The 18,421-nt window shown below is 34.5% G+C and overlaps 1 protein-coding gene across 1 annotated transcript in view; it reads left to right on the forward strand.

Moving 5' to 3' along the window:
• The window catches only part of CFAP47 (cilia and flagella associated protein 47), a 507,991-nt gene that overhangs the window by 110,565 nt on the left and 379,005 nt on the right, over positions 1 to 18,421 (forward strand). Inside the window, exons 23-25 of the mRNA XM_042241764.2 lie at positions 769 to 863; positions 5,125 to 5,284; positions 11,117 to 11,312. Coding sequence (XP_042097698.1) covers positions 769 to 863; positions 5,125 to 5,284; positions 11,117 to 11,312 — 451 coding nt within the window. The remainder of the gene's footprint in view (positions 1 to 768; positions 864 to 5,124; positions 5,285 to 11,116; positions 11,313 to 18,421) is intronic.

Raw genomic sequence — 18,421 nt, forward strand, 5'->3', positions numbered from 1 at the left:
TGTATTTTCTGCATAATTCTGTGAACTAAAATTACTCTAACAATCTATTTAAAAATAAAGATTTTCCAGCAGATAATAATTCCTTCTCTAATGTATTTTTATAGATAATTGTGTTCCTGATCTTCCATAGAATAACCATTTTCTTCCTAGAGCTTTTTGTTTCATGTATGCTTCATGATATGCCATATATATATTTTCCCTTTATTACAATAATTTTTATTTCTATATTTCTTTTCACTTCTCTACTTCTGCATTGGTCAAACTTTACTATGGAGATTTTAATTTTGTCTACTTTTTTTCCTGAGATCAATATTTAGTATATTTTATGTTCTTTTATTGTCTCAAGGGTACATTTTATATTTACTTATAATTAACTACCATTACAAAATTGGAACTTAGAGATATGATAATCCAAGTTATTCCAAAATATTTTTAAAAATAATTTTGTTCCCTGGCTGGAAATATAGCAATAGGTAGAAAATTTAAGGTAAAGTAAGAATTATCTGTGAGCTTATGTCACTAATATTTTAACAGTATGTTTCCTGGTGACTCAGATGGTAAAGAATATGCCTGCCACTGCAGGAGGTGTGGGTTTGATCCCTGAGTCGGAAAGATCCCTTGGAGAAGGGAATGGCTACCTACCCCATTATTCTTCCTGGAGAATTCCATGGACAGAGGATCCTGGCAGGATCCAGTCCTTGAGGTCGCAAAGAGTCAGACAGACTGAGCAACTAACACTTTCACTTTACTTTTTCTTTCCTTTTGCAGTGTTGCAAGCACCACTGACATTATCCAGCACTCATTTTATCTTTGAAATCCCATTACATAGTCTGGATCCTAATAACAGGGTCACAAAAACTCAGGTATGTTTAGAGAATTGATGCAGTTTACAATTTTTTTTTCTGATTGTGGTTTTTACCTTATTAAGATGATTATTCTGAAGCCTGTGTTGTAAGAATATGTGTGTGTGTGTATATATATGTAGAGAGAGAGAGAGCATATTTCTCATAAGTAATAATCAAAGTATATAAACACATATAAAGTCATTTAGATATTTATATTTTAATATAAAACTAAAATATAAAATAAATTGAATGGTTATCTGTTTTATACAAATAGAAGCTATGGTTAAAATTCACATGATATATGTTTCATACAGGTGAGGAAATTAACTGAGAGGCAATAATATAAATTGAAAAAGTCCAGATATATGATATAGTCACTTCTATAATAATCTGCTCTGTTTTTCTTATTAGATATTTCTGCCTTTCTTCTAATTATGAATCCATCTGAAAAGATAAAGACATACAAAAGAAAGAAGCTCAGGCATACATCGTAGAAATTTGTATTTGTAGTGCTCCTTTTTTGTCTTCTATATCACTTTTCCTGCATTTGTGAATAGAATCCTTTATATTGTAAAAGACATTTTGCCGATGTATAATGTAATTAAGATTAATGATCCTGAGCAAGAGGGATTATCTGAGATTATGCAGGTGGCCCCAGTTTTATCACATGAGAAGCTGTAAACAGAGAACTTTTCTTGACTGTGGTCAGAAGTTGTGATGACAGAAGAGAGGTCAGAGAGATGTGATGTTGCTGGTGCAAGGAGGCCACCAGCCAAAGAATATATTAGAACTGAAAATGTCAGGAAGACAGATTCTTCTCTAGAGCCTCTGGAAAGTATCATAGTTCCTCTATGATTTTAGTCTTGTGGTTTTATTCTTCTTGATTTTAGTCCAGTGATATTTGCATTGACCTTCTAATCAATAAGACTCTAATGTGACACATTTGTGTTGTTTTAAACCACTGTGTGGTAATTTGTTGTGGAAGTAATAAAAAACCTAAAGTAAGCTATATTAGCATCACACAGAATTAGCTATAACTATTTTAGAGAAAACTGAAATAAGAATTGGTTAAAATTGGTTGCTTCTGGGAAACAGGACTGTTGATGAGGAAGAGTTGAGTGGGCCAACTTTTTGATAAGTATATTTTCACTATTTGTATGAACTATGTACAGGTATCATTATGATGAATTGATAAAGAAAAATAACACAATACTACATATACTTGGAGAAGGAAATGGCAACCTACTCCGGTGTTCTTGCCTGGTATGTCCCATGGACAGAGGAGCCTGGGGGCCTGCAGTCCATGGGGTCATGAGAGTCGGACATGACTTAGCGACTAAACCACCACATGTACTAAATTAATTAACCAATGTTTCTCCCTTGATGAGTGCTATCCTATTATTAGGATAGGATATAGAAAGAAGTGGATTGTATTTTGGAGCTACCATTTCCTCAAATTCAGAATGAGAAAAATGAGGCATTCACATAACTAGTATGATACCATGCCCACCTTCTGTGTTAAGGAAAAAAAACAGATGTTTTCTTTACAAGGTGCAAAGGAACTTCCTTACAGAGTACACAAATATTACGACTAAATAGATGTCTCAGTACATACAGACATCTGGAAATAAAATTGACTCATTTTTAAAATCCTGATTATTTTAAATCAATCATGCCTTGAAAGACACAAAGTGTGCTATTTTATTGTGGTGATGATTACATAGATCATTCTATACTCTTCAAATTTTGAAGAACAGGGTTTTTAAAAACCTGGTTGAAGGTTTTATTTTCATAATGATTAGCACTGGAAAGATGAGTCTGCATGCAAGTCATGTACATAGCTCCCAGATTCACAGGAACTTCACAAAGACAGTGTAGAGAGATTTGGCATACACTTTACACAACTTTCCCTAGTGTTAACACCTTATACAACCAGAAAACATTTTTTTAACACTAACAAATTAGCATTAGTAAAATATTAGCTAAACAACAGACTGTATTCAGATTTCACCAGTTATTCACTAAGGGTCTATTATTGCCCAGGGTCCAATCCAGCATACCATATGGCATTTAGTCTCTTCTATTACATGATAGGTTCTCAAACTTGCTAATATTTTATGACCTTGTTAATTTTAAAGAATACTGTCTGGTGGTTTTTTCCAGAATGTTCTTTAATTTTGGTTTTTCTTATATTTTTCACCTGACTGGTCTCCATTCATATTTTCTATGGACTTTGGGGAAGAATGCCACATAGGTGAAATGTTCATTTTGTCACATCATGTGAAAGGAGTACATGTTATCAAGAAACACACCGTGTTTCTCTACTGTAAAGCTGGAGAGGCTATTTTTCCCCTTGCACTCCCTATACTGTGGAAGTGAGTCATCAATTTCAGCCCAAACTCAAGGGGTAGAGGTCAAGCTCCACCTTCTGGAGGGGACATTTATGTATATTATTTGGAATTTTTCTGTAAGAAAGGTTATTCCCTTCTTCCCTCCCTTTATTTATTTATTTGTCAGTATGAACCCACATATATTTCTTTCCTACTGTCAGTTTTAATCCGATGTTCATTTTTGTGTATGCTGCTAACATTGTTCCAACTTTGGCTATTAGAACATCTTTTAGATTGACCCTTTGACCTTCTCTTGTCCTTATGATTTTTAAACATTTCTCTTACTTTCTATGACTACAAAATGGTCCAGGGTCACTTTTATTTTAGTTGTTCTAGCTCTTGAGTCAACATTTTCTCCAAGAAACCTCAGTATCTTTTATGGGAGGATGGTATTTAGAAAACAAGGTCTATATACAAGGTGTGCTAGCTGTTTCTGTGGTGTCACATGTTCTAGGTTCTTTTGGCAGATAGTGCCAGGAAATATTTGTATGTGTAAAAATCCATGAATACAAATATATTGGTAATTTTTCTATCTATCTACCTGTCTATCATCTATTTATATCTACTATTTCCTGTCTACCTGTCTATCTAAACATGAGTTTTAACTGATAGCTCTTACTCTAATCCTGCACCACAAGGTTCATTCCATCTTTCTCTCTTGTTCATTTTTAACTCTTCTCTGACTATGAGAAGTCTGACTCTCTTATTTATAATGTATTTACTTATTTTTTAACCCTGGTGTACTTAGTAAAGAAGTTTCAGGATTTTTAACCTGTACTCTGTTGGAATTATTAACATATTTTCCAACTAGAGTACAGTGTTTATAAAGAGTATCCTTTTGTCTTTAGCTTTATTAGTTTCCAGTCAAAACACAGTTTTCCAGAATTACATAGGCCATTCTTTACCCAGTACCTTCAGTGAGGTTATTTCATTCTTTTGTGATATAATTTGTCACAGTCTTTAATCCATCCTGGGATCCCTGACATCTTGGTTGATTCCTTTTAATTTTCATATCTTTAAGTCCACTCCTTGCAGTATATAATTGTTTGGGTTTTTTGAAATTGTATAGAAGGGGTTACCACTTCAGTGCCATATAGAAGAGTTTTATTACACTGAAAAATCTCTCTATAACCCCTTGGCAATTAAGTACTTCTCCTTCCACCACCATTTGGCAGCAATTGATTTTATTTTCCATCCACAAAATTTTGAATTTCCAGACTGACAGGTAATTTAATTATATAATATGTAGAGATTTGGACTCAGCATCTTTCACTTAAAATTAAGTAAATATGTAATATTCACTTATGTTTTTCCTTGAATTAATATTTTACTTGTTTTATCACTGAATTTTATCCTATTTTATGGCTGTACTACAGTTTGTTTATGCATTCATTTGTTGATAGAAACCACATTTGTTTTGACTTCCAGTGGTTGGTGATTATGAACAAAGCTATTGTAAACATTCACATACAGATTTTTGTATAAACATAAATTTTCAATTTACTTAGGAAAATAATTAAGACTAGATTTACTGGGTCATTTGGTAAATGTATGTTTAGCATTATAAGAAGCTGTCAAACTGTCTTCCAACATGACTGTACCGATTTGCACTCTACCATCATGAATGAAGGTTCTTGTTACTCTGCATCCTTTCTAGCTAGCATAGCTCCTTTGAGTACTTTCATAGTTGTTAACAGGCTATGAACATATTCATGTACCTCTTTATTTGCCTAACATTCACTTTTAAAACACTTTATCTGTGATTACCACTTTTAATTGCTTACTTTGTGCATAGGACCATCAAGTTGCTATGGCAATACAGACTAAATTTTAGATTGCATATTGTAATCTTTATAAATTCCTTCTTTTATTTTTTTATGTGTGAACAGAATCTGGTCTTACATAATACTTCAAGAAAAGATGTGGAGTGGAATTTGGATATTAGAAATACTGGCAAACTTTTCAAAGATGGTATATTCAAATTTAGCACACTCAGTGGAACTCTGCAACCAAATGAAGAATGTAATGTTGCTGTAAATTTCTGTCCAAGTAGGTACTTTTTTCCTGTACTTTTTGTTATTTCTATATCAGTTTATCATTCACATATTTTATTTTACTATGTATATGAAACTTTATATTATTATATGTACTTAAAATAGTTTTAAGAAATTTCTTACTAAAATTTTGTAGTAACTATCATTATAAATGACTCCCTTTGATCCTTTCCTCCTGGTGTTCATGCTGTTATATACTCCCCTCCTATATCAAATAAGGTTAATATATGACTTGTGGGATATTATGGATGTGATGGTGTCTGACCTCTAAGGGTTTATCAGAAAAGGCATTGCAACCTCTGACTTACATGGATTGCTTGCTTTGGGGAAAGCTGGCCAGAATGTTTGTTTATCTATATTTCTACTTTCCTGGTTTTTTTAATTGCAAAAATATAACTGTAACTTTTCTTTCATTAAATATCTATTTGAAAAAACTTGGAAGCTTTACACATTTTAATTTTCTAATGAACTACAGATTATTTTTTCTAGTTTCTAGAAAAAGGCATATAATTGAATTTTTCCCTTCAAGAATAATATACTTTTCCAGCAATCATGGTGTTTTTTTATATGCATCACTAAAGAAAGAACAAAAATATCTCCCCCCGCCCCTCGAATTATCTTGGTACTTTGTTGAAAATCAACTAACCATAAACATGATTCTTTATTTCTCTTAGTCTTAGAGAATGGCTTGTGAAGTATTTTATTCCCTTCATTTCGATTTTTATGAAGATTGATATTTATTACTCATGAAATGTTTGGTAAATTCCACCAATGAAGTTGTTTGGGCTTTGGCTGTTCCATGTGGAAATGTTTTGATTTCTACTTTGATCCCTTTAAGTATATTCATATTTTATATTTCTTCTTTCATCAATTGAAGTAGTTTGTATCTTTCTAGAAATTTATCCATTTCTTCTAGGTTATCTGTTTGTATATAGTTGTACATTGTGTTCTCTTATAATTCATTTATTACATTTCTGTAAAGTTAGCATTTTCCCTTTTTTATTCATGATTTTTGAATCTTTTCTTTCTTTTTTCTTGGTCATTCTTGCTAATGATTTTTAAAATTTGTTATTTTCAAAGACCAAATTTTGATTGCCTAATTTTTTTCCTTTGCTTAAATTCAGTTAATTTCTGTTCTAATATTTACTATATTCTCTATTCTGCTTTGTTTGGCTGTAATTTTTTTTATCTCTTAGGGTGCAAGGTGTTAGGTATTGATTTGAAACATCTTGTTATATATAGACATTTATAGCTATAAATTTCACTCTGAGCACTGATTTAGGTATATCACATAAATTTTGGCATGTTTTGTTTTCCTTTGAATCTCAAAGTATTTTTTTAAATTTACCTTACCATTTCTTAACAATTAGTTTTTTGTGGAGTGTGGTGTTTAATTTTCATGTATTTGAGAATTTCCCATATTTCACTTTACTATTGAGTTGTATTTTTATTACATTGTTGTTGCAGAACATACTTTATATGGTTTTAGTCTTTTTTTAATGGAGTTAAAGTTGCTCAGTCATGTCTGAGTCTTTGTGACTCCATGGACTATACAGTCCATGGAATTCTCCAGGGCAGAATACTGGAGTGGGTAGCCGTTCCCTTCTCCACAGGATCTTCCTGACCTAGGAATCAAACAGGGGTCTCCTGTATTGCAGGTGGATTCTTTATCAGATCACCTTATACCCTAAAATATGATCTACCCAAGAGAATGTTCCACATGCACTTAAGAAGTTAATGTATTTTGCTTTTGTTAGGGGAAATGTTCCATAGATGTGTGTTAGGTCTACTTCATTTAAATGTTGTTTAAGTTTTTTTTATTTCTTTAGTGATCTACCTACTTGACTTTCCCACAATTGAGAGTGGTGTGTTGAAGTTTTATAGGGTTGTTATTTAATTATTTATTTGTCCTTTCAATTCTATCAGATTTTTCTCAAGTACTTTGTGGCTCTGTTAAGTATGTATATGTTTATAATTGTTTTGCATTCTTGATGGGCTTCCCTGATAGCTCAGTTGATAAATAATCCACCTGCAATGCAGGAGACCCCGGTTCAATTCCTAGATTGGGAAGATCCACTGGAGAAGGGATAGACTACCCACTCCAGTATTCTTGGGCTTCCCTTGTGGCTCAGCTGGTAAAGAATCTGCCTGCAATGTGGGAGACCTGGGTTCAATCCCTGATTTGGGAAGATCCCCTGGAGAAGGGAAAGGCTACCCACTCCAGTATTCTGGCCTGGAGAATTCCATGAACTGTATAGCCCATGGGGTCACAAAGAGTTGGACACAACTGAGCAACTTTCACTTCACTACTTCACATTTCTTCTTGATAGCTTATCCTGTTATTAGTACATATAGCAGCACCCTTATTTATCTATAATAGCAATGGCAACCCACTCCAGTACTTTTGCCTGGAAAATCCCATGGACAGAGGAGCCTGGTAGGCTGCGGTCCATGGGGTCGCTAAGAGTCGGACACGACTGAGCGACTTCACTTTCTTTTTTCACTTTCATGCATTGGAGAAGGCAATGGCAACCCCCTCCAGCGCTCTTGCCTGGAGAATCCCAGGGATGGCAGAGCCTGGTGGGCTGCCGTCTATGGGTTCGCACCGAGTCGGACACGACTGAAGTGACTTAGCAGTAGCAGCAGCAATTCTTTTCTTAATATTTATTTTCTGTTGTTATTATAGTCACTGCAGTTCTCTTTTTAGTTACTACTTGCATGTATATTATTTCTCTGTCCTTTTACTTTCAACTGAATTGTTTTTTGAATCTAAAAATGTCTCCTGTAGATGACATGGATTTGGATTGTTTTTATTTTTATAATTTATTTATTTATTGGCTATGCTGGGTCTTTGTTGCTCTGTGAGCTTTCTGTAGTTTGGAGTGAGAGATACTCTCTAGTTGCAGTTACATGAGCTTCTCATTGAGGTGGCTTCAGTAGCTGAGGTGTGAGGGCTCAGTAGTTGTGGTTCCTGGGCTCTAGAGCATAAGCTAAATAGTTGTCAGGGAAGCCCTGGATTTTTTTTAAATCTAAATTTTACTTATCTCAGCCTTTTCGTTGCTGTATTGAATTACTTTACTTTTACTGATTAGTTATTAATGAACCAGAGGAAAGATTTACTTATTTTTATTATTTGTTTTCTATATGTCTTTTAGTTTAACATTTAACTTCTCTTATTTCTTTCATAAATTTTGAGGTATTTTCATGGTGATTTTCCTGAAAAATACAACTAACACCTTAGTTTTTAAAATATAATTGAGATTAATACAAAGTTTTTGTCAATAGTATGCAAAAACTTTGCTCCAATATAGCATCCCCGCTTAAAGCTCAACATTCAGAAAACGAAGATGATGGCATCTGGTCCCATCACTTCATGGGAAATAGACGGGGAAACAGTGGAAACAGTGGCTGACTTTATTTTTCTGGGCTCCAAAATCACTGCAGATGGTGATTGCAGCCATGAAATTAAAAGATGCTTACTTCTTGGAAGGAAAGTTATGACCAACCTAGACAGCATATTAAAAAGCAGAGACATTACTTTGCCAAACAAAGGACTGTCTAGTCAAGGCTATGGTTTTTCCAGTGGTCATGTGTGGATGTGAGAGTTGAACGGTGAAGAAAGCTGAGAGCAGAAGAATTGATGCTTTTGAACTGTGGTGTTAGAGAAGACTCTTGAGAGTTCCTTGGACTGCAAGGAGATCCAACCAGTCCATCCTAAAGGAGATCAGTCCTGGGCGTTCATTGGAGGGACTGATGCTGAAACTGAAACTACAATACTTTGGCCACCTGATGCGGAAAGCTGACTCATTTGAAAAGACACTGATGCTGAGAAAGATTGAGAGCAGGAGGAGAAGGGAACAATAGAGGATGAGATGGTTAGATGGCATCACCAATTCAATGGACATGGGTTTGGGTGGACTCCGGGAGTTGGTGATGGACAGGGAGGCCTGGCATGCTGCAGTTCATGGGGTCACAAAGAGTCGGACACAACTGAGCGACTGAACTGAACAGAAAGATGCCTTGTGCACAGATAACCTAGGAAATTAAGTCTAACCAATACTAGTCTTATCACCTAACCCAACCCACTCCCCCACGCCCCCACACCCCATCTGACCCCATGAGATCAGGTTGAGTCTGTATTCTAAAACGACACCTTCTCACAGCTTCTTGCCCTTCCCTATTCTGCTTCCCTCCTTTACCCACAGGTTCCTCTGAGAGCACTCCCTCAGTAAATCACTTGCACCTGGATCTCTTGGACCCTACCATGTTTTACACTACTGGCAGTCTAATACCTGTTATTAGCTATGTTAACAGTAGAAAAGGCAGTATAAGAACCTGTTACCACTTTTACGGTCCTGAGCATTCATTAACCTGTGTGTTTGCTCTCAGTAATATTCTGTAAGACAGTGTTGCAGTAAATCTACATCCAGCATACCTTTCATCCTGGCCTTGTATATTCAGTGTAGATTTATAGGTGAGAGAGAAGACATCAGATACTGTGATTAGTAGACTTTAAAAATCCTTTTATTTTTTATTCCCTCAATTTAGAACTCTGAAAATATGATAGAAAACATCAAATATTCCCTGCAATCTAAAGTTTACTTTGTAAAACTTATTAGATCTCATTGTCTATTTCTGTGAATTTCTTCTTAGTTTCTAATGTGTCTGGTACTAAAAGAAATAGCATAAAAACTAGTCCAGCCAAAGCTACCATCTGTATTTCTATTCAGAGCTTTTCTTATATGTCCCTAATGAACATTTATATCCAAATGAAGTGGTCTGGATCTTTTAGATGGAAATAAGAAAAATTTCCATTTGACTTTTTTTTCAGTGTGAGACTGAGCCCATGCAGTCAAACCTGTTGGTTCCCTCCATAAAATACAATCCTAACTCTTAAAAAATTAAGCATGCCTATAACAGTTTTAAATAAATTACCTCTTAGATGAGAGAGAAGGTATACCTGGGCTTAAAAACATACATTATTGAAGCCACAGTGGTCTTAGGAGCCTCATTCTCCATTACCTCAGAAACCTTTAAATTTTCTGAAACCCAGAAATAATCTCAAAGCAGGCCATTCAAAATTCAGAATTCAGTAAGTTTCTTAATTCTAAAATACAACATTGAGTTCATACTCACAAGATCATATTTTTCTGCCTTTGAGATTTATGCTTGGAGATTTGAGTCTTAAAAGACATTGGCACCTTGCAGTGATGGCACCTGTTGTCTGAGACCAGCCTGCTGCCTCTGTGCTGAGCCCTTTTCTCCAGCACAAACTGCCTTTCCTCCTGTGAGTTGCCATGTGGTAATTTTCTATCTTTTCCTACGAAGTGAGATTAACCAGTTAACCCTAACAGCCTTTCATAAACCTAAAAATCTGAGAGAAAGCATGTTCATTTCCTCTCAGTATATCCTTTTCTCAGTAGTCCCCTAAGATCCTTATGGCAGTTATCTGACCTCATCTTTATACTGCCTGTACTAAAGAGATGGGTAGCTCCTGTTAAGGCACAGAAAGCAATTAAAAAATAGAAGACCTGTTGTACTGTGTCCCTAAGGTATATGTATTTTCCCATAATAATGAAAATCTGTTTTAAGGGAACATGCTCTATTTCTACACAGAGTGCTCTTTAAAAGAGTTTTATTTCCATGACACCTCATTACATGTCTTAAGTTCCTTAGCAGGATAATTTCAGTTTCCAGGTAATCTATTCTGCTCCACTAAACCGTAACTTCATAGTACATCTTAATATTTAGTAAGGTTTAAATTATATAATTTTTTGCTGTGTGTGCACTAATCTAAAATACTTTTAAAATGTTTTTCTTTCATTAGAACAGCCTAGAGAATACACAGCTGATATCCCTATTCATTTAAACGATAATCCAGTTTGCTATCGAATGTTACATCTGGTTGGAGAGATAAAATCACCCAAGTTATTATTTGTTCCTCCTTTCGTATTTTTTACTCCTGTTCCTTTGGATGTACCAGCTGTGATGGATGTCAACATTTTACCTCAGAACTATTTCAGGTAAACCCCTAATGTGAATTCACCACATCTTCTTCAAGTACTTTTTTGTTTCTGTATGTGTTATATGAGTCATGAGCAATGTCTTACTGTTTCCATAGATGGAGTGAACTTTTAAAATAGTTACTGTACATTTAAATTAAAAATACCCCCAAGAGCTCATTTAGTTATCTCAGTTTTTAAATTTTCTTATAAAAATTTTTGATATGTCTAATTTTGTGATTTAAAAAGCAAGCTTAAAACTTCAGTGTATTGCTTTTCTTCTACTTTATGATCAGTTACCACAGATCTAGTGCCTTTTATTTATTTATTTTTTTAAAATGGTGACTCTCTTTATTTATTTATTTATTTTTGAAAATTTTATTTTTACTTTATTTTACTTTACAATACTGTATTGGTTTGCCATACATTGACATGAATCCACCACGGGTGTACATGAGTTCCCAATCCTGAACCCCCTCCCACCTCCCACCCCATATCATCTCTCTGGATCATCCCCGTGCACCAGCCCCAAGCATCCTGTATCCTGCATCGAACATAGACTGGCGATTCATTTCTTACATGATAGTATACATTTTTCAGTGCCATTCTCCCACATCATCCCACCTTCTCCCTCTCCCTCAGAGTCCAAAAGTCCGTTTTAAAACATGAATTTGTTCTCAAGTTTCATCAGTGGTCAGTAGTCCAGGTTGGTTTAGTGTTCACCGCTTAAGATCTCAGTAGGCAGCAATCAGGCTTGGACTACAGCAGCACACCATCTGTGGCTCAGTCCTCCTCCAAGTTGGCGGAATTAATCCTTGTAGTTGTAGGACTCAGACGTCATTTTTTGGCTGGCTACTTGGGCAACTCTCAGCTCTTATGGGCCACCCTCAAGTCCTAGACATGTGGTTCCCTTCTTACAACGTGGTATTTAACTCATTCAAAGCCAGAAGTATACATACCATCTCTTTGACTTTTCTCTCTCACCTGATTAACTTTGATTCACCCATGATTGTCTCCCTTTTGCTTACTCAAATTCCATTAGCTAGGAATCTTCATTACATATGGAAGGTCCCTTTGCTGTTGCCATATAGCATAATTTAATCATCAAAGTAGTGTCTCATCATATTTATAGGTTCTGCCACCCAAGGAATGAGCATTATGCAGTTTATACACCAAGGAACAAGACTCTTGGTGGCCATCACAGAATTCTACCTATCATAGTGCACATGCTATAGAGCAATGTCATCTGTTTGCATTTTTTAAAAATTGATAAACAGCTCAAGCCCCAGTACTCTATTGGACTAGATACATTATGAGTCCTCACATTACAAAACAGATAGAGCATGTGTGTGTATGTGTGTGTGTGTGTGTGTGTGTGTGTGTGTGTATAAAACTGTTGGAGTACTGAGAAGTGTGGGAGGTTTCTAAAGGACTGAGAGCAAACCAAAACAATACACACTTATAAGCTGAAACCAGAGTGGGAGTGGTGAACTGGATTAACATACCAAATGTAGGCTTGTTTTTAAATCTTAAGACAATTTCAAGATAGGAAAACTTAATCTCAGATTCCTGGATTAATCCAGGGACACTGGAAGAGGCTAAAATGATTCCATGTCAGTAAGTCCTTCTATCTTTCAGTAGAAACAAGCAAATCTTCTCTAGATCAGTGGTTCTTAAACTTATAAATATATATATCAGAATTTTCTGATGGATTTTTCAGAAGCAGAGGTTATTACATATTATATCTAGAATTTATGATTCAGTAAGCCTGGAATGGGATATAGTAATTTGTATTTCTAATAAGTTTCCAAATGATATTGATACTCCTGTTCACGAAGTGAACAGGAATTTCTACTCAAAACGAAGCCATCCTCAATTTTGGCCTATATTTCAGTTTTCACAGATTGCTAACAACCAGACAGGGCAGTGTCTAGCATTACAAAACTCACCAGGAGGGAAGACACCATAACTTAGAGTCAGCACAAAGAGTCTTAAGATTTAGACTCTTAAGTAATTCAGATATTGGATTTATCAGATATAAAGTATAAATAATTTGTTAAAATAAAAGATGGCATTATAAAAATTAGTAATTAACATGGGATTGTATAATATAGATTGGAAAATGAACCAAATATAGCTTTTAGAAATTTTCAAATAAAGCAGGTAAGGTTAAATTTTAAGGGCATCCATTAAACCTAAACATAAAAACAAACAAAACTTCAGTTAACTTTACAAGAGAAGCACACTTTTTAAATGAAGTGGAAACTGAAACAAAAATGATGGCAAAAACTCAAAATAGTTGAGTGATGCAATGGAATGTAAATAAATCAACCAGTTAAAAGACAGAGGCTCTTAGTGAATAAGAAAAAATTCCAACTTCCTATTTTTAAAAGTATTTATGGACAAATGTAAGGACAAAAAGATTAAAATATAGTGGGGTTTCTAAACTTCAGAACTCTTGATATTTTGAGGATAATAATTCCTTTTTTTATTAAAGTCTCTCCTATACTTTGTAGGATATTAAGCAGCCTCCCCCCGAACCCAGCGGTTGTGAAAGAAAAAAGTACTAATAAAAAGTCTCCACACATTGCTACATTTCTCCTTGGGAGCAAAACCATTCCTAGTTAAGAACCACCAAGTTAAAATATTGATTTACATTACATTAAAATAGTTATTATGATCATTTCCATAGATGCAGGAAAAAAAAAGCATTTGACAAAATTCAAGAATAATTTAGTATAAAACTCTTAAACAGTAATAAAAGAGAAATTATTTAAGCTGGCAAAGTTTTCTGTCATAAACCTAGAGGAGATATTATTATGGATACTGAAATATAAATTACCTTTAAATAAAATAGAAGAGGCAAGGATGCCTATTATCATTGTCTCTTGAACATGTTTTACTAGAGAACCTAGTCCATGCCGGAAGTTAAAAGAAATAAAATATGTGAGGATAGGAAAATAAGTTTCAGAACCAGCATTATCTGTTGATTAGGAGATTTTCCATATAGGAAATGAAAAGAATGTATATGTAGATATTTAAAGCTATGAAGATCATTTATCAAGATAAACAAATGTAAGTCCAGTATTTAAAGTTCAATAGTATTTCAGCACAGAACATTTAGAACATGCAGCTGTAAAACTATTATCCTTAAAAACATTAACAGTTGAAGGTAATTGGAAGAATTGTATGTGACTATATGGAGAAAATTTTAAATCTTAAATCGAAGAACTCATAAATAAATGAAGATTTATACCATATTCATGAATTGTGATATTCAGGATTGTAAAAAGCACAGTTTTCCACAAATCAACTTAGATTTTTCATGCAACTGCAATAAAAATTCGAATAAAAATTTTCATCAAGATTGACGAGTAAAATTCTAAATCTTATGTGGAAAAATCAAGGGTCAAGAATAGCCACACCACCCCTGAAGAAGAAGAAGGTGAGAAAGGCTTGCCTCCCCAAATACCAAGAGTGAATCAATGTCACAGTAATGCAGAGATAGATTAAATGAGCAAAGGAATCCAGTAGACTTGAAAACAGCCCACACATGGACAGATACTGAATATATGACAAAGGCAGTATAGATCTTTGGAGTAAAAGAGTACTATTCAATAAATGGTGCTGAGATAATTAACTGTATGAAATAGTTCAAACTGGATTCCTGTCTACTTAATACATGAAAATTTATTACATATCTATTAAAAGGCAAAATGTAAAAAAACAATTTTAATGTCTGTGGGTAGAGAAAGATTTCTTAAACATGACTTAAAATTATGCTAACAGTAAAATAAATGATAAGAATTAACCAGAAAAATATCAAATAACAGAAATGTTGACAAAAAGTTTCAATAGATATTTCACAGATAAAATATAAAACACATGAAAAAATATGCAGTAATTGACCTCTTTGTAAACTTGAAAGTAAGAATTAGTGACTACAGCAAGATATCATTTTGCTTGTCCTAGGTAGGCAGTCGTTAGGAAGTCAGGCTACCAGTAAGAGTATCAGTGAGTAAGAACACAATAGATAATACTATGTAAGGTGTAATATCTGCATATTTCACAGCCCAAAATTTCCACTTCACAGTATATAAAAGAAAAATGCATCAAGGAAATGCAAATCAAAACCAAAATGAGGTATCACCTCATACTTATAAGAATGGCTGTTGTCAAAAAGGCAACAAATAATAAATGTTGCCGAGGATATGGAGAAAAGGGAACTCTAGTTTACTGTTGGTGGGAGTGGGCATTGCTACAGCCACTGTGGCACACAGCATGATGGGTCCTCAAAAAATTAAAAATAGAGTTATCATATGACACAGTAATTCCACATCTGGGTATATATCCAAAGAAAACAAAAATGCTAATTCGAAAAGATACATGCACCCCAGTGTTCATAGCAACATTATTTATAATAGCCAAGGTATGGGAGCAATCTGAGTGCCCATCGATAGACTAATGGATAAAGAAGATGTGTGTATATTCTACATATTCAATAGAATATTATTTGGCCATAAAAAAGAATTGAATTTCACCAGTCACAGCAAACATGGATGGGCCTGGAAGGTATTATGCTTAGTGAAGTAAGTCAGACAAAGACAGATACTGTATCTTTCCACTTATATGTAGAATCTAAAAAATAAAACAAGTATAACAAAAGAGAAACAGATTTATAGATACAGAGGAAAAAATAGTGATGGGGAAGGGTCAAGATAAGGGAAGTGGATTAAAAGCTACAAACCACTATGTATAAAATAAACAAGCTACAAAGATATATTTTACAACACAGGGACTATAATATTTTATAATAACATAAGTATTGAATCAGTATGCTATACATCTGAAAATAATATAACATTGCAAATCAACTATACTTAAAAACTCTTTCACATGTGTACCTCAAGGTATGTTTGAAATTATTCATAGTTGTATTATTCAGAATAGTGAAATCTGGGAACTACACAAATGTCCAGTGACATGTGAGGGTATAATTAATTTGTGATATATATGCACATGAATAAATACTCTATATCTGTGATGTGGAGGAATTTTAATAAGACAACTGTATTAGGAATCTTAGAAAACAAAATACTGAGATTAATTAAAAGAAAGTCAAAGAAGGCTGCATATATTGATATCCTATATATAAAATCACAAAAAAGGACAATGAAACAAATTTACATTTAAAAATATATGCCTCTCTATAGATACAAAGAAATAGATGTAAACAGTGGTCAATTGGCATGTTAAAAATATATAAATTGTGGGGATTTGTGTACCATTATTTTCGTAAACTACCAAATCTTAGACCCACTTCAGAGCTTCTCTGGTTCAATACATTTTTTTGCAGTTAATCATTCTGAGATCCAGAGAAAACAAGTTCCGAGTGTGACAGAAATCAATGAAAATCATCAAAGTTGAAAAGCACAAAATGGCCATTGGCTTCTAACATTTGGCTTACAAGATATGATGAGTGCTTACTTGTGCCTCAGGGAATTGCTCTAAATGCCATTTTGTGAGAGAGTGTAGTTCTTCAACATTAACTTGGCAACTCTGGGATTCACAATTTTTTTCAAGATCCAATCTTATAAGTAGATATTAAACTCTGTTGCTTGGATAGGAAATAAAAATGACTTGAATTATATTGTGCTATAAATTACTTTTTCGTCAACAAACATTGTCTCATATATGAATTAATCTTTACTCTTTCAGCTTTTGAATTAATATATAATGGTATCAATTTTAAAAGTACTTCAAGTTAAAATCAGAATCTTAACATGATATAATGAAATGAACATGTAAAAGCGACTGTAGCCTTTTATTATATATGCAATAAAACTAATAGCTGTTAATGACTTATCCAAAGACATTTACTTAATTAGCAATAGAATTGGACTCAAACTTGATTTATAAACTGCTTTTTCATGTTTTATCCAGTGAACCATATCAGTTCAAACTAGTTCAAGTTGAGAGCTTTACTTTTTCTAGTTAATTAGCTGAATAATCATTCTAATTAAAATACTAGGGAAATAGGATTCACATTTGATAGCATGTCTTATTTGCTATAGGAACCTGCATATATAATATAGCAAAGTAATACAGTGAAATATTTATTGACAGCTAAAAGTTATCAAGTACGAATTAAAATTAGAAGTGAATAACAGGGCTTCCCTGGTGGTCCATTGGTTAAGAATTCACTTTGCAATATACAGATGATGATTACAGCCATGAAATTAAAAGACGCTTACTCCTTGGAAGGAAAATTATGACCAGCCTAGACAGCATATTAAAAAGCAGAGACATTACTTTGTCAACAAAGGTCTGTCTAGTCAAGGCTATGGTTTTTCCAGTGGTCATGTGTGGATGTGAGAGTTGGACTATAACGTAAGCTGAGCACCAAAGAATTGATGCCTTTGAACTGTGGTGTTGGAAAAGACTCTTGAGAGTCCCTTGGACTGCAAGGAGATCCAACCAGTCCATCCTAAGGGAAATCAGTCCTGAATATTCATTGGAAGGACTGATGCTGAAGCTGAAACTCCAATGCTTCGGCCACCTCATGCAAAGAGTTGACTCATTTGAAAAGACCCTGATGCCAGGAAGGAATGAAGGCAGGAGGAGGAGATGTCAGAGGATAAGATATTTGGATGGCATCACCGACTCAATGGACATGGGTTTGGGTGGACTCTGGGAGTTGGTGATGGGCAGGGAGGCCTGGCATGCTGCGGTTCATGGGGTTGCAAAGAGTTGGACACGACTGAGTGACTGAACTGAACTGAACTGAATAGGGCTTCCCTGGTGGTCCAGTGGTAAAGAATTCACCTTGCAACATACAGGATACTGGTTTGATCCCTGGTGCTGGAAGATCCCACATGCTGCAGAGCAGTTAAGCCCATGTGCCACAAACTACTGAGCCAGTGCACTAGAACCCACAGACTGCAGTTGTTGAAGCCTGTTTACCCAGAGCACATGCTCTGCAACAAGAGAAACCACCACAATGAGAAGCTCATACACCTCAACTAGAGAGTGGCTTCCACTCTTCACACCTAGAGAAAGCCCACACAGCAACCAAGACCAAGCATAGCTAAAAATATATAAATAAACCTTAAAAAAAGAAGTGGGTACTA

Source organism: Ovis aries, chromosome X, assembly GCF_016772045.2.
Source record: "Ovis aries strain OAR_USU_Benz2616 breed Rambouillet chromosome X, ARS-UI_Ramb_v3.0, whole genome shotgun sequence".
Taxonomy (NCBI): Eukaryota; Metazoa; Chordata; class Mammalia; order Artiodactyla; family Bovidae; genus Ovis; species Ovis aries.